The sequence below is a fragment of the Notamacropus eugenii genome, chromosome 1 (assembly GCF_028372415.1).
Source record: "Notamacropus eugenii isolate mMacEug1 chromosome 1, mMacEug1.pri_v2, whole genome shotgun sequence".
NCBI lineage: Eukaryota > Metazoa > Chordata > Mammalia > Diprotodontia > Macropodidae > Notamacropus > Notamacropus eugenii.
Genome location: NC_092872.1, coordinates 629,307,477 through 629,329,261, shown reverse-complemented (window position 1 = coordinate 629,329,261; position 21,785 = coordinate 629,307,477). Strand labels below are relative to the sequence as shown.

General features: G+C 38.7%; 1 protein-coding gene across 13 annotated transcripts in view; it reads right to left on the bottom strand.

Moving 5' to 3' along the window:
* Nucleotides 1–21,785, bottom strand: part of GREB1 (growth regulating estrogen receptor binding 1) — a 215,748-nt gene that overhangs the window by 15,693 nt on the left and 178,270 nt on the right. For all 13 annotated transcript variants that reach the window (XM_072635234.1, XM_072635241.1, XM_072635233.1 and 10 more), the window contains 6 exons: nucleotides 21,559–21,661; nucleotides 17,247–17,405; nucleotides 14,942–15,084; nucleotides 8,462–8,623; nucleotides 4,119–4,323; nucleotides 2,168–2,342 (listed from right to left, as the gene is read on the bottom strand). In XM_072635234.1, coding sequence (XP_072491335.1) covers nucleotides 2,168–2,342; nucleotides 4,119–4,323; nucleotides 8,462–8,623; nucleotides 14,942–15,084; nucleotides 17,247–17,405; nucleotides 21,559–21,661 — 947 coding nt within the window. The remainder of the gene's footprint in view (nucleotides 1–2,167; nucleotides 2,343–4,118; nucleotides 4,324–8,461; nucleotides 8,624–14,941; nucleotides 15,085–17,246; nucleotides 17,406–21,558; nucleotides 21,662–21,785) is intronic.

Sequence of the window (21,785 nt, the reverse complement as noted above, 5' to 3'; positions counted from 1 at the left end):
TAATCAAACTAACATTTATTAAGTACCTACTGCATACATGAACATTGTGCTTGGCACTGGGGGAGACATAAAGTTTTGATGAGATGTGATCTCTGTTCTTAATCAACAAGCATTTATTAAGCACCTGCTACGTGCCAGACCCTGGGCTAGGTACAGGAGATACAAAATTAAAGGGATGAAATATGTTATGAAAGTATGTTCGTACCTTTAAGTAACATACAATCTAGCATAGAAATCACAACCTAGTAAGGGACTAAAATGTAAGACATAATAATTCAATACTGTTTGGTAAGTGTCCTGGAGAGGAAGAGAGTTTCTGGATGTCTAAAGGGAAAGTCATTACTGACTGTGAGATCAGTCAGGGTTTCATGGAAAAGGTGACCTTTGTGACAGGCTTCAAGGGAAAATAATAATAATAAATAGGTAGCATTTATAGACCATCTATTACATGCCAGACACTAGACTAAGTGCTTTACAGACAGTATCTCATTTCAAATTTGCAGCAGACCTTAGAGGTTGGTTTTTATTATCTGCATTTTACAGGTGGAGAAACTGAGGCAGACACCAGTTAAATGATTTACACAAGTCACACAACACAGCCAGCAAGTGTCTGAAGTTGAACCTGAACATAGATCTTCCCAACATGAGGCCCAGCACTCTATCCACTGAGCCATCTAGCTGATAGTGAAGCCTTTCCAGATATAGGAAGGGGTATAGAGTTTAGGGAGTACATGGGGAGCAGAAGTGCTTCAATCTGACCAACTTAAAAATCTGGGTGAAGTAAGATATAGTAAAGAAAACCCAAGTGGAGGCATCTTGGTCTGATAAAATTGCTTAAACTTATTATGGCTCTTTAGGGTTTATCAAAGGCTTTCCTTCCAGCAGCTTAGCAAAATAAGTAGCAGAAGTATTATCAGCCCTGTTTGCCTACAAGCAAACTGACAATCAGTGAGGTAAAGACGCTGCCCAAAGTTATAAAGCTCATAACAGGAGAGATGAATTTCAAACACAGGCCTTCTGACTCTAAATTCAGTGTTCATGACTCCATACAAAAGTGACTCTATGACGGGCAAAGCAACTAGACAGGAAAGTGGAGACAGCTTCTAGTCCAGGCTCTGCCATACACCATCCCCGTAACCTTGAGTTTCTGGGTCTCTGTTTCTCTCATCAATCAAATGAGAATTTTGGACTCTGTGATCTCTGCATTCCCTTCTATCACTGCAATAGGAATAGCGTTTTAAGAGGCTGAGGAAATTCTCAGATGAGAAACTCTGTCTTCCAATGCAGGCTGGCACTTCTCCGCCACTCTTAGGGAGCTGGCTAGAACACAGAGGGGTTGCTACCTGCTCAGAGTCCTAGAGCCGCTATGTGTCAAGTGAGACTTGAACTCAGGTCCCTCTCCTTCCGGAGCTAGGCTTTATATTACTTATGCCACACTGCCTCTTGAGATGGGAAATTCTACTAATCTAAATTAATACCTGATGGCTGGACAAAAGCTTAGCTGTCTTTTCCCTAACAAAAACAGGAAACCATCATTCAGTCAAGTTGTAGTGGAAAAAATAGTGAACTTGGAACCAGAATCTGAATCCTCACTGACGCTTGGCCAACCATTGAAGCTCTTTGAGCATCAGATTTCTTTATTTGTAAAATGACAATAATAATAATAAATAGCAACGCTTATATCCCATTTTTCAATACTTTGTAAACCTTAAAGTTGCTGAAATATGAATTACTCTTAGGAAGACTGACAGGGTCAAAGCTAATTGAAACCAATTTTGAAAAATATTATTTTAGGAGAGATTAGTCTACAGGAACGTGGAAAAAACTTTGTTACTTAGAACTATTCTTTTTAATAGTATTCACTGCCAATGGAGCTTGACTGTATAAATTAAGACTATATAAAGAGGTTAACATCTATTGTATAACGGGGACTATACATCTGTATCTATAGACATAGATCAGAAATTAATACACAAACCCTGCTTTCAGACACTAACATCTTAATATTATAAAAAGGAAATTTTCAAACATAAAAAAGCATTTATTTTCTTCAAAATGTAGATAATAATTTTTCCAGAAAACAAATAAAAATTAATTTCTCTAAATTTGTACTTTAAAAACAAGACCCACTACAGAAAAGTAACTAAAATGGTGTTGACTGTTTTACCTCCGTCTTTCTCCCCCACTTTCAACATCCACCATATTCCACATAACACAAGAGTCATCGGAAATGACAATGAAAGGCCAGATATCTTGAGGTTTTATGCCCAACTCCTCTTGCCTGTTCCGTTCCAGTTCCAGGTTATGATAGGATAGCTCCTTTATTAGAAAATGGGCAGCACCTGAAATCAAAATCCATAAGATTTACAATTCAGGTCAGTTATTCATCATCATTTACATGTTTTTACATATGATAATCACCTCCCAGTGGTTCTTCTGATCTGAAGCCCCTTATCATAAAAAAAAAAAAAAACCCACACTCTTACTCCAAGTTCTCCTATGCCATACCATTCACCCACACATACAGCTAATTCTTTTTTGGGAGGGTAGGGGAAGGGAATCAGGGTTAAGTGACTTGCCCCAGGTCAGACAGCTAAGAAGTGTCTGAGGCCACATTTGAACATAAGTCTTCTTGTCTCTAGGGACAGTTGTTCTATCCACTGCACCACCCTATCTGCACAGATGCTTCTTAATTGATCCGTTACTTCTTGGGAGAAGCCAATACAATTTTAAAAAATAAACAACTTTCTAACAGAGCAAACCAAAAATGGCTGCTTCACAGTGACTTCCCCTTCACCAGAAGCCCTCAAACAAAGACAAGGTAACTAAGTGTTTAAGAAGCTTTAGAGGGGATTTGTGATTGCATATGGGGTAGACTAGATAGCTCTTGATGTCTTTAACACTAAAGGCTATCAACAGACAAACCTCGGCTAGATGTCAAAAAAAACCTTCCTATAAACTACAATGATCCAAAAGTAGAATGGGCTGCCTTCAGAGGTGGGGAGTTTTCACTGGAGGCTTTCAAGTAGAGGCTGGAAGACTACATGTTAGATATCTGATAATGGGGGTTCCTTTCAGATATGGCTTGGACTAGACAGCTACTGGTGTTCCTTTCAAGGGTCTACAACTGATTCTACAAGATTAGTATTCTACAAGATAGCTGGTGGGAAAGGCTTCTGATTCTGCTCTGATTTCCATTTCAACTGACAACAAATTTGAGGCATCACTTACTGGCTCAGTGAGCATAGAGAAGTCACTTAACTATCTTACCCTGATTTTTCTCATTTGTGAAACAGGGGTAATACTTGTACCATCTCCCTTATATAGATGTCATTAAGAAAAGTGTTTTGTAACCCTTAAAGAATATTAGATATATAGATATACACATACAATATATATGTGTGTGTACATGTATGTATCAATACACATGTGTGCATGTTGTGTGTGTACATTTATATATGTTTGTTTCTTTGCTTATTGTTCGTTTCAGCTGTGTTTGACTCTTAGTGATTCCATTTGGAGTTTTCTTGGCAAAGATACTGGAGTGGTTTGCCATTTCCTTTTCCTGATGATTTTACAGATGAGAAAAGTGAGGTAAAGAGGATTAAGTGACTTGTCCAGGGTAATAATAATTATTGGAGGCTGGAGTTGACTCAGGTCTTCCTGACTCCAGATTAGCATTCTATCCCCTGCATCACCTAGTTGCCTCTCTACATATATACATACATAAATGTTTGAGTGTGTGCATATATATATACACACATACATATATATACACATGTATATGTATACACACATACACAGTTCTTTAAATATTCATTATTAATAAATAATTATTTAATAATTAAATGTGATAAATATTACTAGTAAATTTATTATTACTTACAGGCATCAATTATGATTATTGGTATTATCATTACCAGTTAAACCAACAACCAAGCTTAAAATGCCCATAAGGAAACAAAAAGCTAGGGAACGGACACAGAGTTCCCAAAGCCAAGAGTAAATGGCTTGGTATGAAACTTTCAACTATTCTCTCCTGACCCTATTCTTTTAAGTCTCCCTCTTCTTTCTATGGAATTTTACTGCATATAAAACATGTCTCTCTTTCTACTTACCAACTCCAGCACTGTTGAAGATACTTGGGAGAACCAGCATAATGTGGTTGGGCCAATACTTCTTGTATATTGCCATTTCATATTCTTTGACAACTAACACATGCAAATGATTAGCACCATCCATTGCATGATATAAGTTAAAGAGTCCATGCTCGTGACGACCCGTGGTTGGAGTGAAAGTCGGACTTTTTATAAATTCATGACTCTGTAAAGTACAGGAATGAGTTTTAAGAGATTATTCAAACCTAAAATAGAAGCTTAACATGTCCTAAGTGCTAATGGTCCCATCTGACCTGGAATTTCATAGATGTATGCTATACCTCCTCACTCTCTTAAATGCATAGTAAACATGTATAAATACATTCACTCATTATGTGTCCAAGACAACATGCCGTAGTGAAAGAGCATTGAACAAGAAGTCGAGAGTTACGGATTCTAGTCCCATCTGTGCTTCTAACTAGTTGTGAGACCTTGGATAAGTCATCCAAAATCTCTGGATCTCAGTTTCTGCAGCTACAAAATGAGGTTGGATGAGATAACTACTAAGTTTCAAGTACTATTTCCTTCATGTACATACTTAGGTGTGTACTCCTCCTCATTTCCATTTGTATCTTTTCTCCCCAGCTAGACTCAAAGGTCCTTAAGGACAGGGCTTTGTCTGCTATTTCCTTCTTATTCCACATAGCACCTGCTATGGTGCTGTGTATAGGTTAGTAATAGACACATTTTTCAATGAATGATTGCTTATTTTTTATATAAATACCACAAATATTATGAATCCTCAAAATACATCCTGACTCCTATGCTACAAGGTTTTTTTGGATTGTTTGTTTACTTCAGTAAATCACTTTTCTTGGCTAATAATTAACAAAACATCCCAAAGACAAGCACCCCACTGAAGGATGCCTGCTTACCTAAAAATTCCACCTCAAAGCAGGGTAAGAGCCAACTGGTCCATGGTCCATTCTGGGTAAGAAGTAACCAATGGACTCCACTGAATGGTCAGGCCCACACTTTCTGTACTTAAGGCATCAAACGAAGGATAAAGGGGGTGATGTGAGTGAAGGTATAGGTTACAGAAACTTTGAGCTTTATCTTTCCAAAGGAATCCCCACTCTTAACTGTCCAAAGTTTAGAACAACTGAAAAGCAAAGCAGGATGTAGGATTGGAAGAAATCTGACAGTTCATTTAATCCAACCACCTCATTTTACAGATAAGAAAACTGAGACCCACAGAAGTTAAGTAATTTGCCTAACACAATGTCGGGCTTGAGATTTAAGCCCAGGGTTTGACTTTGAAGTCAGTAAGCATTTACAATGCACAAGGCATCATGTCAAATTTTAAATCCAGTGGTTTTTCAACTCATCACAATGACTCACAAGGAAGTCCTTTGAGGCACTTCAGTAAATCAATGCACAATGTCTCTTGAGCACCTTCTGTATAAACATGGCTATAATTGGCACTGAGGGTGAAGAAGGCTAAGCCACTGCCCTGGCCTCACAATGCTTTCAATAAAGGATAAACAAAACATAAGATATACAATGTGGGATGCAGGTTCATGATTAATTTTGTGTAGGGAGGTCTCCTATGGGGAAACTTCCTCTACCAATGAAAGAGACAGAATCTAGTAGACAGACAGGAGCCTGGGGAGCTAAGAAGCTAAGTGACCTTACCAGGGTCAATCAGGTAGAACACCTCAAAAGTGGGACTTGAATCCAAGTTTCCATGACTCTAACGTTCATTAGCTATCCACTACTCCTTGCTGACCTTCTTGTGATACAAGAGTTAAATAACAATTCAAGAAAACAAATGCGAAAATTACCATAAGGTAGTAACTATCTGTACCAAATGTGTGATATAGATAACAAGACTGAGGAGTTTCAAGGATGGAGAGGTCAACATTGGGATTAGACATGAGATGGAGAGTCAAGAAGGCACAGGACAAATGGGACTACAGGCTGACATACTGCTACACACGGTTAGTAGGAACATTTGAGGGTGTTCCCTCAACTCCCTTATTTTAGTAATAAAGAGACAGAGGCTCAAAGAGACAAAGTGACACAGGTGATACTGCCCAAGGTCACACAGGTAATAAGATCAAGCCCAGGATGGACTGAATTTACACCAAATCTACTCCACAGTCAACAGTGTTTAGAGAGCCTCAGTGGTTGCTGTTAGGATTCTCTTCTTTAAAAAAAAAATACTTTTTTTTAAATTAATGGGATAAAACATACATTTTCAGAACATAGTATATTTTTAGAAAAGACAGCATATGAAACTGCAAATCTATTATGTAAAACTTGCTATTCCATTTAAACGGTAAAGTTAGGTAAATTTCTTTTCTTTTTTTTCCTTTTTTCTTCCCTACCCCCATCCTTGAGATGGCTATGACTAGAAACAAATATGTATGTATGTGAATATGGTTGTGTATATGTATATATGGTGTGTGTACATAAAATCATTCTATATGTATATCTATCCATCAGTTCTTTCTCTAGATGCAGATAAGTATCTTCTTCAATATGTCCTTTGTGGTTAATTTGGGCATTTATAATAGTCAAAATGACTTATTTGCTCCAAGTCGTTCTTAAAATAACACTGCTGTTACTGTATACAACATTCCCTTGGTTTTGCTCATTTCACTCTTCAGTAATATTCTCTTCTTGAGAATGCATATTCCACACATTCCCTGCTTACACACAGATTGTCTTCTCCAATTAGAATGTAAGTGCCTTAAAATCAGGGCCTGTTTTGCTTCTCAGTATTTGGCCCACAGTGATCCCTAAAAAAATGCTTTTCCCTTCCATTATGAACTAGAGTTGCATCTACTTCATAATCTGTAAGCCATACCCTGGGTACACAATGACATTGATGATAAGGAGGCTTCTTTTGTGACTTCCCACATGGAATGCTACAAGCTACTTTCTAAAGAAATCAAAATGCTGACCAGCTCTGCAAGTAAGCAAACATCATAATACTGATTTGGAAGACTGGTAAAGATCTAATTCCCCTTTCCGATGGCCCAACCTCGAAATATTCATAAGAATATAGCTGAATTCAATTCTTGTTGATCATAATTCCTCCCTACCTTAGAAGATATTTCATGAGTTGCTAATAGAAGAAATCAGCAGCTTTCTAGGGATGAATCCACCTGAACTGAGCTAGGCTGGCTCTTAGGGGACACACACATAGACAAAGCTTTTTCCAGTTTGGAAGGTATACTCTACTGACACAGATTTTCAAGAATCCAGTGTCACCATCCCTATCATGAGAAAGCCTTCAAAAATAGCAGGGAAGTACAATGAAAAAGAAAGAGGAAATAATAAAAATATCCAATCAATATACATTCATGAAGTACTTTCTATATTTCAGGCAATGGGCATGCATGAGAAGAGAGCAAATAAAGCTCTTTTTTTCTGAGATATGTTAACAGTATTTACTCTAATGCTTCAAGGATACAAGATTTCATTGGTACAAGACTTTATTCTCTTTGCACCAATTCAGATCCCAGACACGCTGTACCTGACTACACAGTTTCAATGAGTGACTATGACCAAAGCGGAAAAAAGTGGCTCACCCAGAAGTCAGCCTTCTGATGATGAGATTCTCTGAAAGAGAATTTAACCACTGGTACTTACACAGGATTTCTGAAGTTTACTAAGTGCTTTACAGGTGTTATCTCATTGGAACCTTACAATACCTCTGGTAGGTAGATGCCATTATTATCCCCATTTTACCAATGAGGAAACTGAGGCAGACGGATGTTAAATGACAATGCCCAGAGTCACACAGCTAGAAAATATTTGAGGCCAGATTTAAATTCAAGTCTGATTCCAGGTTCTAGCTGCCTCATTTGAAGATTTTCCAGCTTAGCAGGATCTTGCGCTCTGCTGGCATAGCTTTCAAGCACTCAGTGTTCCCTGAGTGGTGTGGAGAGGCATCAGAGGAAATTTAACAACCTTTACAAAATCTATCATTAAAAAATGGTATAGTCTTCTCTTGGATATCTTTGTTGCTCTTTTACAAATGCTTCTATTTGCCATGATGTCAGGGGCTATACATCAACAAATCTTTATATCACTCACGCTTCCTTGTAAATATTCAATGATGGTTCAACTAAATTGAATATGAGATATGCAGTCCTCCTTCTTCCTTAAAACCAATTATCTCCATCTTACTATATCCACCCTAAGCATCCCTGCTTCAAAGCATACCTTGGGCCATGTTTCCTTGATCTAAGAAAGTCTTTTCTTAATAGACAATAAAATCCATTCTGTCACAAGTGCAGAGAGTAGAGTTGGTCTCTAACCTTACATAACTATGTATCAGAACATCCACTTACCTTGTCAGTGACGAGAGGTAACCTCATGCTTTCCAGTTGGCCTCCTGGTTGGCTGAAGACAAAATGGTGTTCCTTCGATTTGGGAATGATAAAGTGAAGTTGGATTTCCTCTCCTAGCATGGAGTAAGAGAAGGCAAAGGCGTGCAGGGTGGACTCATACAGCTGGGGTGTAAGGGGTGGAAAGGACAGGTCTTATCATCAGAACCCAACTTTATTTATCAACAGAACACATGTGTGGCCATCACTATCTGTGATTATCATGATATTCCCACCAAGATAACTTGTGGACAAAACTACCAGATGTGATCAGTGCAGTGTATAAATACTCCATCTTCTAGTCACCATGTCAATATCAATTTACCCCACTACATATATCTAGCAAAAGACAACTTCAATTTTAACAATATATTTTCTCTATTGACATCAACAAGTCTCCCATCCCTTCTAGACATGGGTCAGCACCATTTCCCACCTATGTTTGCTGTTTTAGCAATGCTGGATGTATTTTATAAACTTCATATTGGAAAGCACATTTTAATGGAAAAGGGATTCATCATAAACCAAAATGATATTATTTACTAAATAATAAGTGAAAGCATGAAGGGACCTCAATCAATAAATATTTCTTAAGCCTTTGCGCTGAGCATGATGCTGGGGGTCGGGAACCAAAAGATCTTTAAGACATAGGCACAGACCTCAAAGACTTTGCATCCAGTCTCATGCCTCCATGAACCTCCAGACTTAAACCAGTAAGACATAATGTTGTCTACTGTACTTATGCACCAAATGGACAATCTAGCTTGTGATAGTTTATTCTAAGTCTTTAACTACTCTTTCTTTAATGCTTCAAAGAATTATTATTTCACAGATGTGCATTTTTGCTTTACTAAGACAAATCACAATATCTCTGCAACTTAGTACATTTTCTTAACACTTGATCTGGTGCCCAATTTTATCACCTTTCACATAACCAAGCAAGCAGCATCTCAGACCTTCACTAGGTTGCTCCTCAGGTGACCATCACATAGTCTGTTATCTGGTATCTACTTGTACCCTTTCTAGTTCAACAGAACCTACCAGAGCTTATGCTCCACTGGACTGACTTTCAAGAATTAGTATCACTTCCATGTCATAAGGAGGCATCAAAAAAAGACCATAGGAGGGGTTAATTGCCTTTACAGGAAAGAAATATTTTCTTCTGTGCAACTGAACATAACTAGTATCGAAAACAAAGGAGACAATGCTCTCACTCTACTTTGCCCTGGTCAGACCACACCTGGAGTTCATTTCTACGAACTGCATATTAGGAGTTGGAGCATAAGAAGGTAATAAGAATGGTGAAGGTACTGGGAAGCATGGGATAGAAGGATTCATTGAAATTTGGAAAGTGTAGACTGAGAAATAGAATACTTGGAAGAGGAAGTTGTCTTCAAATACTGAAAACACTACCATATGAAAGAAGGAAAACTTTTATTCTACTTGGCACCAGATAACAGAACCAAAGTTAATGAGTGCCAGGGATATAACCTTAACTTAACAGAAGGAAGAACTTCTGAATACAGATATCCAAAAATGGCCTTCCATGGCAAGTAGTGTCATGGTAGTGTAGTGTAGTGTCATCATTTTAAGTGTTCTAACAGAGATCAAAAGACAATTTGGGACACTGCAGAGCAGATTCATGCTTCCACCAAGACTTAGACTAGAGAATCTCTAATGCATCTTTTGCCTCTAAGAATCAACAATTCTATGAACTCTCATTTTTGCTTTTTAACTGGATCTGTGATTTCACTAGTATTAAGAGTTCTGAGTGAAGAAATTCCTTCTACAAATGCAAATGCATCTTACAGAGTTACTGGGTACACACAACCAAGTTGTACGCATCAGAAACAGGGCATGATTAAGGAGAGGTTTTGTCCAGTACTAAATCTATGAATTATGAATTCTCTTGTTAAAATTTAAGCCTGACTCCTTTTTTTAACACTCCATCAGTTTTCTTCTTTAGGACTCATATGGATTCTATGCCATCAGAACACAAAACTCTACAGATGAACTGTACATGTGTCATCTGCAGATATGAAATTGCTGACCAAAACAACTCATATAACCAGCAGTTCAAGGTGTCCAAGTAGTTGTTATCCGTGAAAGGAAAGAAGATTCACACCAATGTAATTCTTAAAGTGTTCAAATATGTTTTTCCAAAGAATATCTCTGCGCTTTCCTTTGCCTCGTAAATTTCTATAAGCTCCTACTAACCAATTCAGATGAAAAATGTATACATTGATTAAAAAACCTCAGGACGAAATTATGGACATTTACTGTCAAATTCTCTTTTCAGAAAAAAAAGAAAGATGAGCTAAAGAATAATTATTGATGATTTAATAATGAGATTTTGCCATTACCAGACAGTAAGTTCCCTGAAGGTAAGAATTAGGTCTTACCTACATAGTCCATCTCCCCCATCACCTAGCACAGTGCTCTATATAAAGTAAGTACCTAATGAACGATAGTTGAGGGAACAAATTAGAAGAGGAAGTATATGATTAGTTGGAGAAAATCTAATAGGTTTAGGCACTGTGGGTCGCCATTCTTCTCTTCTCCCTCCTCTGAGTCACAACCAAAGAATAAGGCTATTGTTTGGAATTGTTTGATTTACTTACCTATTATATAGAAGCTTTCAACATTACTTTTTCTTTCTCTGAAAATTCCTACACAATTGTACAAACATGTGTATAGTGTGTATGTTGTTGTTCATTCCTTGTTTCAAAGACAACCAATAACATCACAGAATAATGTTTTGATTCATGCATGAATTGGATTTAAGTGACGGAGAGTTGTACAAAGTCATCTGTCTCACTCTCTTCTCTCTTCCATTGTCATCAAAGCCCAGTGACAAGACAAAAGTCAAGATAACTGGCAATGGTCTAGGATGTGGTGGATCACCTTGGAATATTCAGTGTCTGACCAAGTTCTACGTGCACGCATGCATGCTCACACATGTGTGTACATGTATATCCATATATGTATGTATACACATGTATGTATGTGATGTACATCTTTTTTAAACCCCTGGTAATATAATGAAAAATTTGGGTAAACGACTTTGCCTCTCCCTGCCTCTGTTTCTTCATTTGCAACATCAGGCAGTGGGACTAAATCCTCTTTCTCTAAGGTCCCTGAGAGTGGAATATCACTCCCAGTGCAATAACAGAATTCAGAGAAGCACAAAGTCACTGTGAAATCATGGTTCAGTGGAAAGAGGAATGTATTTGGAATAAGAGGACCTGAGCGTGCATCTCTCTGCTTCTTACTACTTGTGTGGCCATCGTCAAAGTCATTTCAGGAACAAATTTCCTCAGTAGTGAAAGGTGAGGGAAGGTTTCTTCTAGCTCTAATTCCCATGACTCTTCAATAATCCAAAAAAAAAATCTAAAAAAATTACTAATGATACAGCTTCTCATTGATGGCTGTAAGACACTACCCGAAGGTAGGTGAGATGCAGAGAAGGAGGGATAGAAAGTAGGCTAGGTTTGGAAATCTGAGCTCTGATGTCCTACTTTTTCAACCTCAGTCAAATTAACCTCCTTGGCCCTCAATTTTCTCATCTATAAAATGAAGGGTGAAAAATACAGCATGGAATAATGGAAAGAAAACTGGCTCTGGAGTCAGAGAGCTGCATTCAAACTTCACCTCTGACTTCTACTGCACGTGTGACCTTGTTCAAGTAACTTAATATCCACGAGCCATAATTTCTTCATCTATAAAATGAAGAGGCTGGACTACATGGACTCTGAGGTCCCTTCTAATTCTACATCTATGTTCTTATGGACCCATGACTAGACTGTCTCTAAGGGCCTTTTCAGCTCTCGATCCTCTGATAATGTGTGACATTTCACTGTCCAGACATAAACCCTGTGAATATACATCTGAGACTACATGAAGGATATGTGATTTCAGACTTCTGGGGAATTCCTGGCATGGGAATTCCCTCCATCAACAACCCTGCTATGACTTAGTAGATAGGGATGGACTGGGATGGACAAAGGGTAACTGATTTGTCAAGCAGCTATTGAATAATTATCAGAGGCTGACTGTGAACTCAGGTCACTTGAGTTTGGAAGTCTAGCACTTATTCCCTATGTGGCCTTTAGCTTCTCCACACCTCACTTGTGGAGGGCCTGAGAACTAAAGGAACTCCATCTTCCATTCAGGCACTAAATCCAGAATCCTATAACCCCATGATTCCCAACTCCAAGCCCAGGTCTCCATCGACTATTCTAGGCTGCCACTTACAAATATACAAAGATAACTTTAAAAACCAGCTCTTTTCTTTATCAAAAAATTGTTCACCTTTTAATCATACCCTGCTCTTATCAGCACTTTCTCCACTCATATCTGGTGGCTTTCCCAAGGTGAAAGATAAGGTCTGTTAGGGACAAGCCACAAGAATACTTTTGCTTATTTCCAAGATTAAACAGTAAATTAGATGGAGCTAATTTTAAGAACCCCAAGTTCAAACCTTCTTATAAAACCTAACACCACCCCTAAAGGTAGATTTCCTGGGAGTCACTGTAAAAAGCAAAAGAGAGCCTGGGAAACATCAGATTGAATTTTTGTTATTAATAATAACAACTCCCACTCCCTTTAGCTGCCTATTGCTGCGATACTTTGAACAGGAGGACCAAAAGTTACCCTTTGTTAGTACACACTTAAGTTTAGTATCTTTTATGTTTAGTTATGTCCAACTCTTTGTGACCTTGTTTGGGGTTTTCTTGGCAAAGATACTTTAGTGGTTTGCTATTTCCTTCTCGAGCTGATTTTACAGATAAGGAAACTGAGTCAAACAGAGGAAAGTGACCTATTCAGATTCACACAGCTGGAAAGTGTCAGAGGCCAGATTTGAACTAGGGAAGGTAAGTCTTCCTGACTCCAGGCCCAGCACTCTATCAATGGTACCTCCTGGCTGCCCTAGGATAGGTTGCAAGTCTTTTTGGTGAGAAGGGGGAAAATCACTATCCTAAGAATAATTGCTATATGTATTTGTAAAATAATAAAGTGCTACATAGCACTATATTACTATATATCATATAATTCTCCCATTAAATAATACATAGCCTTTGAGTGCAAAATAAAGAAAAACATTTTTAGTGCATGCACTATTTTTTTTTCTTTCTGCCTCAAAAGAGAAATCCCTTCACCAGTTGGGGCAACTAAATGCACTGTTCCCAAACCAGGGACAAAGAATTAAATTAAAAGTGCAATCTGCTGTTTGTCATTGATTACAATGAAATCAAAGAAGACCTATCCCTGACCAAATGCCTTTCTGACTCTCTCCATCCATCTCCATCTTTCTCTTTCATATCTTTCTTGGGTTGGGATTTAATGAAAAGGAAAGGAAATCCTAAATAAAAAACACCAGATATCAACTGTCTCCCAATTGTGAGATGTTAAAGAGAACGTACATTTGGGATTAGAGGCAATGAATCCACAGCTACTACCTGTGCGAATGTGGACCTCAGTTTCCTTATCTCTAACAATTTGCAGAGGAAGGAAGGAATTAGACTAGTCGGTCTCTAAGACCTCTTTCAGCTCTAAATCATACAAACCTAGGAACTGATGCAAATCCTTTATTTTTCCATCTCACAAATTTAGAATCAGAGCTTAAAACAATCCTAATACTGTAAGCAACAAAGACCTACTGAAAGAAGGATTGATTAAAAATTAGGAAGTCTAGAAGTTAGAAGAATTAGATTCCATTAAACTTTGGGGAGGGATAATTTTGACTTAGTAACTATTCCTTATTAAATGTGGTATCAGAATCAAAAGGGCAGCTAGGTGGTGCAATGGATAGAGTCCCAAGCCTGAAGTCAGGAAGACCTGCACTCAAATCCTGCCTCAGACACTTACTAGCTGTGTGACCCTGAGCAAGTCACTTAACCCCATTTGCCTCAGTTTTCTCATCTGTAAAATGAGCCTGAGAAGGAAATGGCAAGCCATGCTATTATCTTTGCCAAGAAAACCCCCAAAGGGGTCACAAAGAGTTGGACACAACTGAAATGACTGAACCACAACAAAAATCAGAACCAAAAATTTATCAAAGCCTGACAAAGATGACAAGTACAACAAGAGTTAGACACATGCATAATTTTAATCAAACAAACTATAACATAGTGACAAAAGCACAGTGGCATTTAGACTCAGGGGATCTGAATTCAAATTTCAGGATCTGTTATCTATCATTCCTTTGTGACCTTGGGCAAATCACTTCTCTGTGCTATATGGCAGCTCCACTGTAAAATAAGGGGCTGGACTAGACACTTCTAAGATCCTTTTTGAGCTCAAAAATCTACAATCTCCCTACTCTTTTGGAGTGAAAATACCAGAGGCAAAAAAGAGCAGTTCAACATGTAAATACAGCATGCCTAAGGCAGGAGATGCTAACAAACTACTGGCTTCCCAGAGTCAGGACTCAAGATGACCTACCTGGTAGCGTGGGTTAAAGCCCAGGTACTGATGGCATTGTTCACAGTGGTGATAGGTGTTATAGGCTGCGTATTTGGACAATCTCATCCGGGTTGTCTGGCGCCGCATGTACAAATCCTCATGTTTCCTGGTTGCTGATTTGTCTGTATAAAATCCCTTAGTGTTGTTAGACTGAAGGAGGTTATGGAACACACACACATTCTCTCCTAAGTGCTTATCTCTCTGAGGGCTATTGGGTAATACTGGTTAAAGAGGGGTTTTTTGTTGTTCTTTTCTAAGTCAGTCAATCCAAAGTTCATTTAGACAAGAGGTGGTTTTCAGTGACATGAGCATACAGCCTTATTAATCAATAAATGAAAGCTATTTATATGACAAAATCAAATCTATCCTTTCCCCCTATGTTTTTACAATGTTCCCTAATCACACATGTCAGGGTCAGTTCATTCTTCTGAATGGTTCACTATGAACATGTTGTACTGATGTGCTACTGGGCCAATACAAAGAAATCCCCAATTTAATCTTTACTTTTGGGTAACTCAGTTGGTGCTTGTTTGTTTATTTTTCTTTTTTCATGCTTGCCCTGGATGAAAACTAACATTAAAAGATTTGGTGGTTTTTTAATTAGGTGCACAGTGATCACAGGGTGGTAAGAAGTGTTCGAAATTAGCATGAAGAACATTGCTTTCAGGAGAGGTATTATGCAAGATGGTCACTTTACAAGCACCTTCTAAGGATTTTCTGAGACATCCTTCATTCTTTCCTACCATAATCCTGGCCTGCTGCTATGAACGGTTTGACAAATCCTGCCTATCACAAGATTCGCTGAAATAGTCAGTTCTGGCTTGACCTCCCACAAGCACAAATTACTTCATTGCTATAAGCCTCAGTTTTCTCCTCTACAAAATGGACCAGTACCACTCATGCTGTCTGTCTCACAGAATTGCTGTGAGACAAGTACTCTGTGGACCTTAAAGCAATGTGAAATATGTGAGATATATTTTTTTAATGAATACTCTTTTAACTCATGACTTTCATACCCAAGGTCCTGATGAATAGTCCTAATCACTGGCAGGCACTGGCTTTATTCCTTTAAGGAGTTAAGTATCCAACAACTTTAAAGAAAATGACTTCCTGGCAGTGATAAAGAGTTCAGTCCCCTTTTTTTGTAGATGAGCTTTCTGAGACCCAGGAAAGTCGAGAGATTTGCCTAAGGCCAACACTGGTAACATGCAGGGCAGAAGGGAGGTCCTCTGATCCTACTAAGGCCAACACAGTTCACTGCATCATCAGAGTAGACTAGCTCACATTATGATGAATACTACTGTTATTATAAAAACATGAAAGCTCTATTAAACAGCAACTTCTCACATACACAACACAATGATGAGGCCTTCAATGACTGCTGCAGTGCACAGAGCTCTGCATTTGGAATCAGGAAGACTCATCTTCCCAAATACAAATCTAGCCTCAGACACTAACAAACTGTGTGACACTGGGCAAGTCACTTAACCTTGTTGCCTCAGTTTCCTCATATGGAAAAGTTAGTTGGGAAAGGAAATTGCAAACTAATCCATTATCTTTGCCAAGAAAACCCCAAATGGGGTCATGAGGAGTTGGACACAACTAAGCAACAACAAATAAAAATGATGCAGAGGCACTGCAAAAATGTAAATCTTTCAAAACTGCATTTTAATTTCCTAATTCTTAAGTAAATAAAATAAAAGAAATTTTCCAGCTTCTTCACAGTTAACGGGAGTTTCTATTAACCAAAATACTGGACTAACCCAGATATACAAGTCCCCCACCATGTTGAATAGCCAAGCATTTCACTACCATTATTCAACAATTGCTAAGCTTTTCTGCTCAGCTCATGAAGCTGTGGAAATAACATAGGGTTTGAAATCAGAGGATCTGGGATCAAATCTCAGTTCTGACACTTTTTGGGTAAGTCACTTTTCTCAGAGCCTCATTTTCCCCTTCTGTGAAATGTGGGGGTAGGACTAGACAATCTATAAAGTCTCTTCTAAGTATAAAACTCATGCTACGCACTTTCAAAATAGCTGCTACAATGGTTCATTCCCTCCCCCTACTATTTAAGATCACAGGAGAACACAGTAAATACTAGAAAAGCTGAAAAAAATACAGTAGGAATGGGTTCCAATTTAATTTTTTCCCTTGGTTTCTCAATGCACCAACTGCTGGCTAATTAAATTCCACTCCACAATTAAAGATAAAAGAACAAAAATTAGCTCCACTCTTTGGGAAGCAATACATTAGAAGAAGATATGAGTGTTCAAATTCTTACCTTCACTCTTTACATCCTGGTGGCGTGAAGAAATAATACTGGCATCATCATATTTGGGATCATGAATGATGTAGTCAAAAGGTATTTTCTTAAATATCTCTAAGTCAGGCCAGGCATCACTGTGCTGAGGATAATGTCCCCCTGATTCTTCTCTTAAGTCTAAAATGGAGAGAAATCAGGATAGACAGAAAAGACAGAGTATCGTGAGGTTTTCACTGCAAATGCAACAAGGTTTTTAAGAACTACGTACAACCCTACACATTCCTCTGCTGTTCCTCTCAAGCAATTGAGTCATAGCCAATGTTGAAGACTATTCTAATAAGGCGAGAGAAGGAATACTTAACCAATGACACTCAGATGCAACTATTTCCAGTGAGAAAAATGAAAGTTGTCTGGTTGGGGTTCTCAAAAATCACAGAATTTGAAAGGTGGAAGGGATCTAGCTCAACCAATACACAAAAGGAATCAATCCCCCCTGTGAAATACTGGCCCCTCTCTGAAGATCTCCCTAGCCACTACCTATCAAGACAACCAACTTTTGCACAGCTCTATTATTAAGAAGGTTTTCCTGACATCAAGCTAAATTTACCTCATTGAAACATCCATCCGCTGCACCTACTGGCTGTCTGAGGTCAGAGAGAACAAGACAGTGCTTTCCTCCACAGGATATCCCTTCAAATATTTGAAAATGCCAATCATACCCTCCCCCTTCTCTTTTCCAAGTTAAATATGCCCAGTTCCTTCAAACCAGAGCTTGGGTGTCACAGATTAAACGCCCTTCAACCTTTCCACAGGTATTTACTGGTTTATCAGTATCTTTTTTAATCCAGGATGCCCAGAACTGAATACAATACTCTGGATGATTTCTGGGAGTCTGAATACAGTAGGACTCTCACTTCCCTATTCCTGGAGAGTTTTCTCTTCTTAATGCAGTCCATAACCACATTGGCTATTTTCTCCAGCTAAAGTAAATTCCAAGAAAACCAGAAGGTGAAGCCAACTATATAGAAACATTTACATGGCCACAGAACATTGAGCCTAGTACAGGGACCTTTGGGTGAATCCCAGCTCCTGCTGTCTCCTTTGATGTTCAGTCCCTGCCACCTGCCTGCAGATGTTGATTTTTAACTTAATTGATCCTGAGTCTGACCTTGTTTCTGTTCCCAACTGTAGTAACTCTCTGATCCATTGGCTCCATGACCCAAAACCTTGGTAGGATGCTTCTCAACTCAACTTGTACACATGCTGCCTGGAAAAACTTTATGCCCAATCAATCAACCAAGCAACCAACCAACTTTTTTCAAGTTCCTACTATTTGTCAGGCAATGTACTAGATACTGTTGATACAAAGACAAAAATGAAAAAGTCCTGCATTCAAAGAGCCTACCTGACAGAGGAGACATGAAAATAAATAAATATATGCTGAATATATATAAAATAAATGGTGTAGGGACATAATATTGGACTTAGAGTCAGATTTGAATCCTGCCTTAGACATTTACTAACTGTCTGACCTAAACAAGTCACTTAACCTCTGTCTGCTTCAGTTTCCAAACTCCATGGCCTCTAAAGTCCCTGCTAAACTCCAAATCTATGATCATATGATCTAAAATCTTATGAAATACCACATAGATTCAGCAGAGAGAAAATCAGTAGTTTGGGATTGGGAGAGGAAAGTAGTCAGAAAGTCTTCGTGAAGAAAGTAGGGTCTGCGCTAAATCTTGAAAGAAACAAAACCTGGTAAGAGTCAAGTAGGGAGTACATTTCAAGTGTGGAGGACAGTCAGTATAAAGGCACAGAGATGGGAGATGACACACTGTGTGGAATGACCACAGAATAGAAAGAGAGGAGTAATGCAGGAGCAGGAAGAGAGTAATGCATAATGCAAGAAAAGTAGGTTAGGACAATGTAAGTGAAGGATTGTATTTGCCTAACAGAGAAAGTTTTATTTTATCTTAGAGGCAACAGATAGCCACTGGAATTTATTGAGTAGAGGAGTGAGTGCCTGCAGTTTAGGAAGATCACTCTGGCATTTGTATAAAGGATGGATTGTAAAAGGGACAGATTGTAAGGAGGAGGCAAAATTACGATGCTACTACAGTAGTCAAAGCATGAAGAGGGGAAGGCCTGAGTTAGGGTGATACACAGGTGAGCCAAGAAAAGGGGTTAGAAGGACACGATGGAGGTAGACAGGATACAGTTTGGCAGCTGAATGAACAGGGGGGCTGAGGAAGAGTGCGGACTTAAGTATAATGTGGAGGAATTAGGGAAAATGAAAGGATATTGCCATTAACAAAAATAAAGAAGTTCCGAAGCAGGGTAGGGGAAGCAGAGATAATGGATTTTGTTTCAGACATACTGAGTTTGAAATGTCAGTCTAATAGCTAGCATTTATGTAGCACATTAAGATTTGTACATATGTTATCCTGTCTGAAATGTTCAATAGGCAGTTATTGATGTGGGATGGTAACTTGGGATTGACTGGGGCTGTAGAGATACAGATACATATACAAACACAAAAATGCATATATATGTGTGGGTATATATTCACACATGCATGCATATAACTGGAAGACCTACAGACATTTCAAACTCAGTATCTAAAACCAAATTCATTATCTCACTCCCCACACCCCACCCTCCAAGTTCTAAACGTCTCTACTTTTTTTTTTGTTAAGGGCAATATCCTTTCATTTTTCATTCGTGTGTGTGCATGTATGCATATATGCACATATGCACACATATATTTGCATATATCAACAAGGTGCCTTGTATAGCTACATGTGTTTGTATGTAAATGCATACCTGTATGCAATGTGTGCTGTACATACTGAATATACATATAGTTTATAGAGCACATGTGCATATAGTACATTGTACATATAATATGCTGTTGTTCAGTTATCTTGTTTTCAGTAGCGTCCAATTCTTTGTGACCCCACGTGGGAGTTTTCTTGGCAAAGATACTGGAATGGTTTGCCATTTCCTTCTTCAGTGCACACAGTATACACATACACACATGTATACACATGTATACATGCATGCACATTTATGTATAGAGACACAATGGACATATACAGATATGCACATGCAGACACATAGTCATCTATTCGCAGATATATAAATATGTAGATCTGTACACATACACGTAAACTGGGAGTTGCCTGCAGAGAGATAACTGAGCCCATGGGAGCTTCTGAGGTCTCCCAGTGAGCAAGGGTAGAAAAGGAAGAGGAAAAGGTCCCAGGAGAAAGCCTTGGAGACACTCAAAGTTTGGGAGCAAATGTAGATGTCCCCAAACTAAGAAGGCTTCAACCATCACCCAGCTGCGCTGTATGACGCAAACTGAATTGCCCATTTCCCACCCAGACTTGAACCCTGGGGAGAAGAGCTAGTGTGCAGTAATAACCTTACAGAGCAAGAGAAAGAAGACTGAATTTTAACTTAGCACAGCCATGGCCCTTTGTCATTTGGCACTTAAAGTACTTTCAAAAACTGGCGCGATCCTACCTTTCCAGTCACATTCCATCTTCCTCTCTTTCATACACTCTGAGTCCTCTGTGGCCTTGCCTTTCCTCACCAGATCATTATATATCCTTTCTCTTTCTGCCCTTTAATAGCACTATGCTCCGACTTGGAACATATACATACTCCCTGCCCACATCCCTACCCCCTACAAGGCCTGTAGCTCAGGTAGTGTCTCCTGCTCAAGGGCTCTCCCGATTCCTTTAGCTGCTACTATGCCTTCCTCTACTCAACCCATACCCTGACGTCCTCCAAAGGTGACTTCTCATCTTTTTTTGTATATGTTTTGTTCATTTCTACAGATGTTCATGTAGTCTCCCTCATTAACATGTAAGCTCCCTGAGGTCAGAGACTGTTTTGTCTTACCCTCACAGCCCCAGCATTTTACATAATGCCTGGCCCACAGTATGGGATCAATAAATAGTTGTTGACTGATAGATACAACATATGTCTTGCCCTTGTGGAGTCTGTAGTCTGGTAAAGTACATAAGAAATAAAAGAACTCTAACACAAGGCAGAATTTAATAAATTTATGGAGCAAAGAAAGCAACACTGTTGTCTAATTTTTGCCTGTGCAGTAATTTACTGAAAAGTAGTTGCTGACCAACTACCATGCATAAGATCTTTTGCTCAACACTAATCCCCAGGGATACAGAGATGTATAGGGCACATTCCTTGAATTTAAGGAATTTACACTTCCTCAGGATATAAAGGACATAATGAAACTACAATGGATGGTTTGATAAACGAAGCTCCTGATTACAATTGTGGCCAGATGATGACTTACTGACGTTGATCTCTTCTTCATCATAGACATCAACTTCTGTCAGACGGATGAGCATCCTAGACAAGATGCTGAGGAACTGAAGGTAGGCGCCCGTCTTTCCTATCTGTAAATGTACAAGAGAAGAGGCTAAGTGGACAGCTGAACAGAGAGACAGCAGAAAACCCTGAGGCTTTTTTTGTAAACACTTGGTCCTGAAGGAAAGGAAAGGAAAGAAGGAAAGGAAAGGA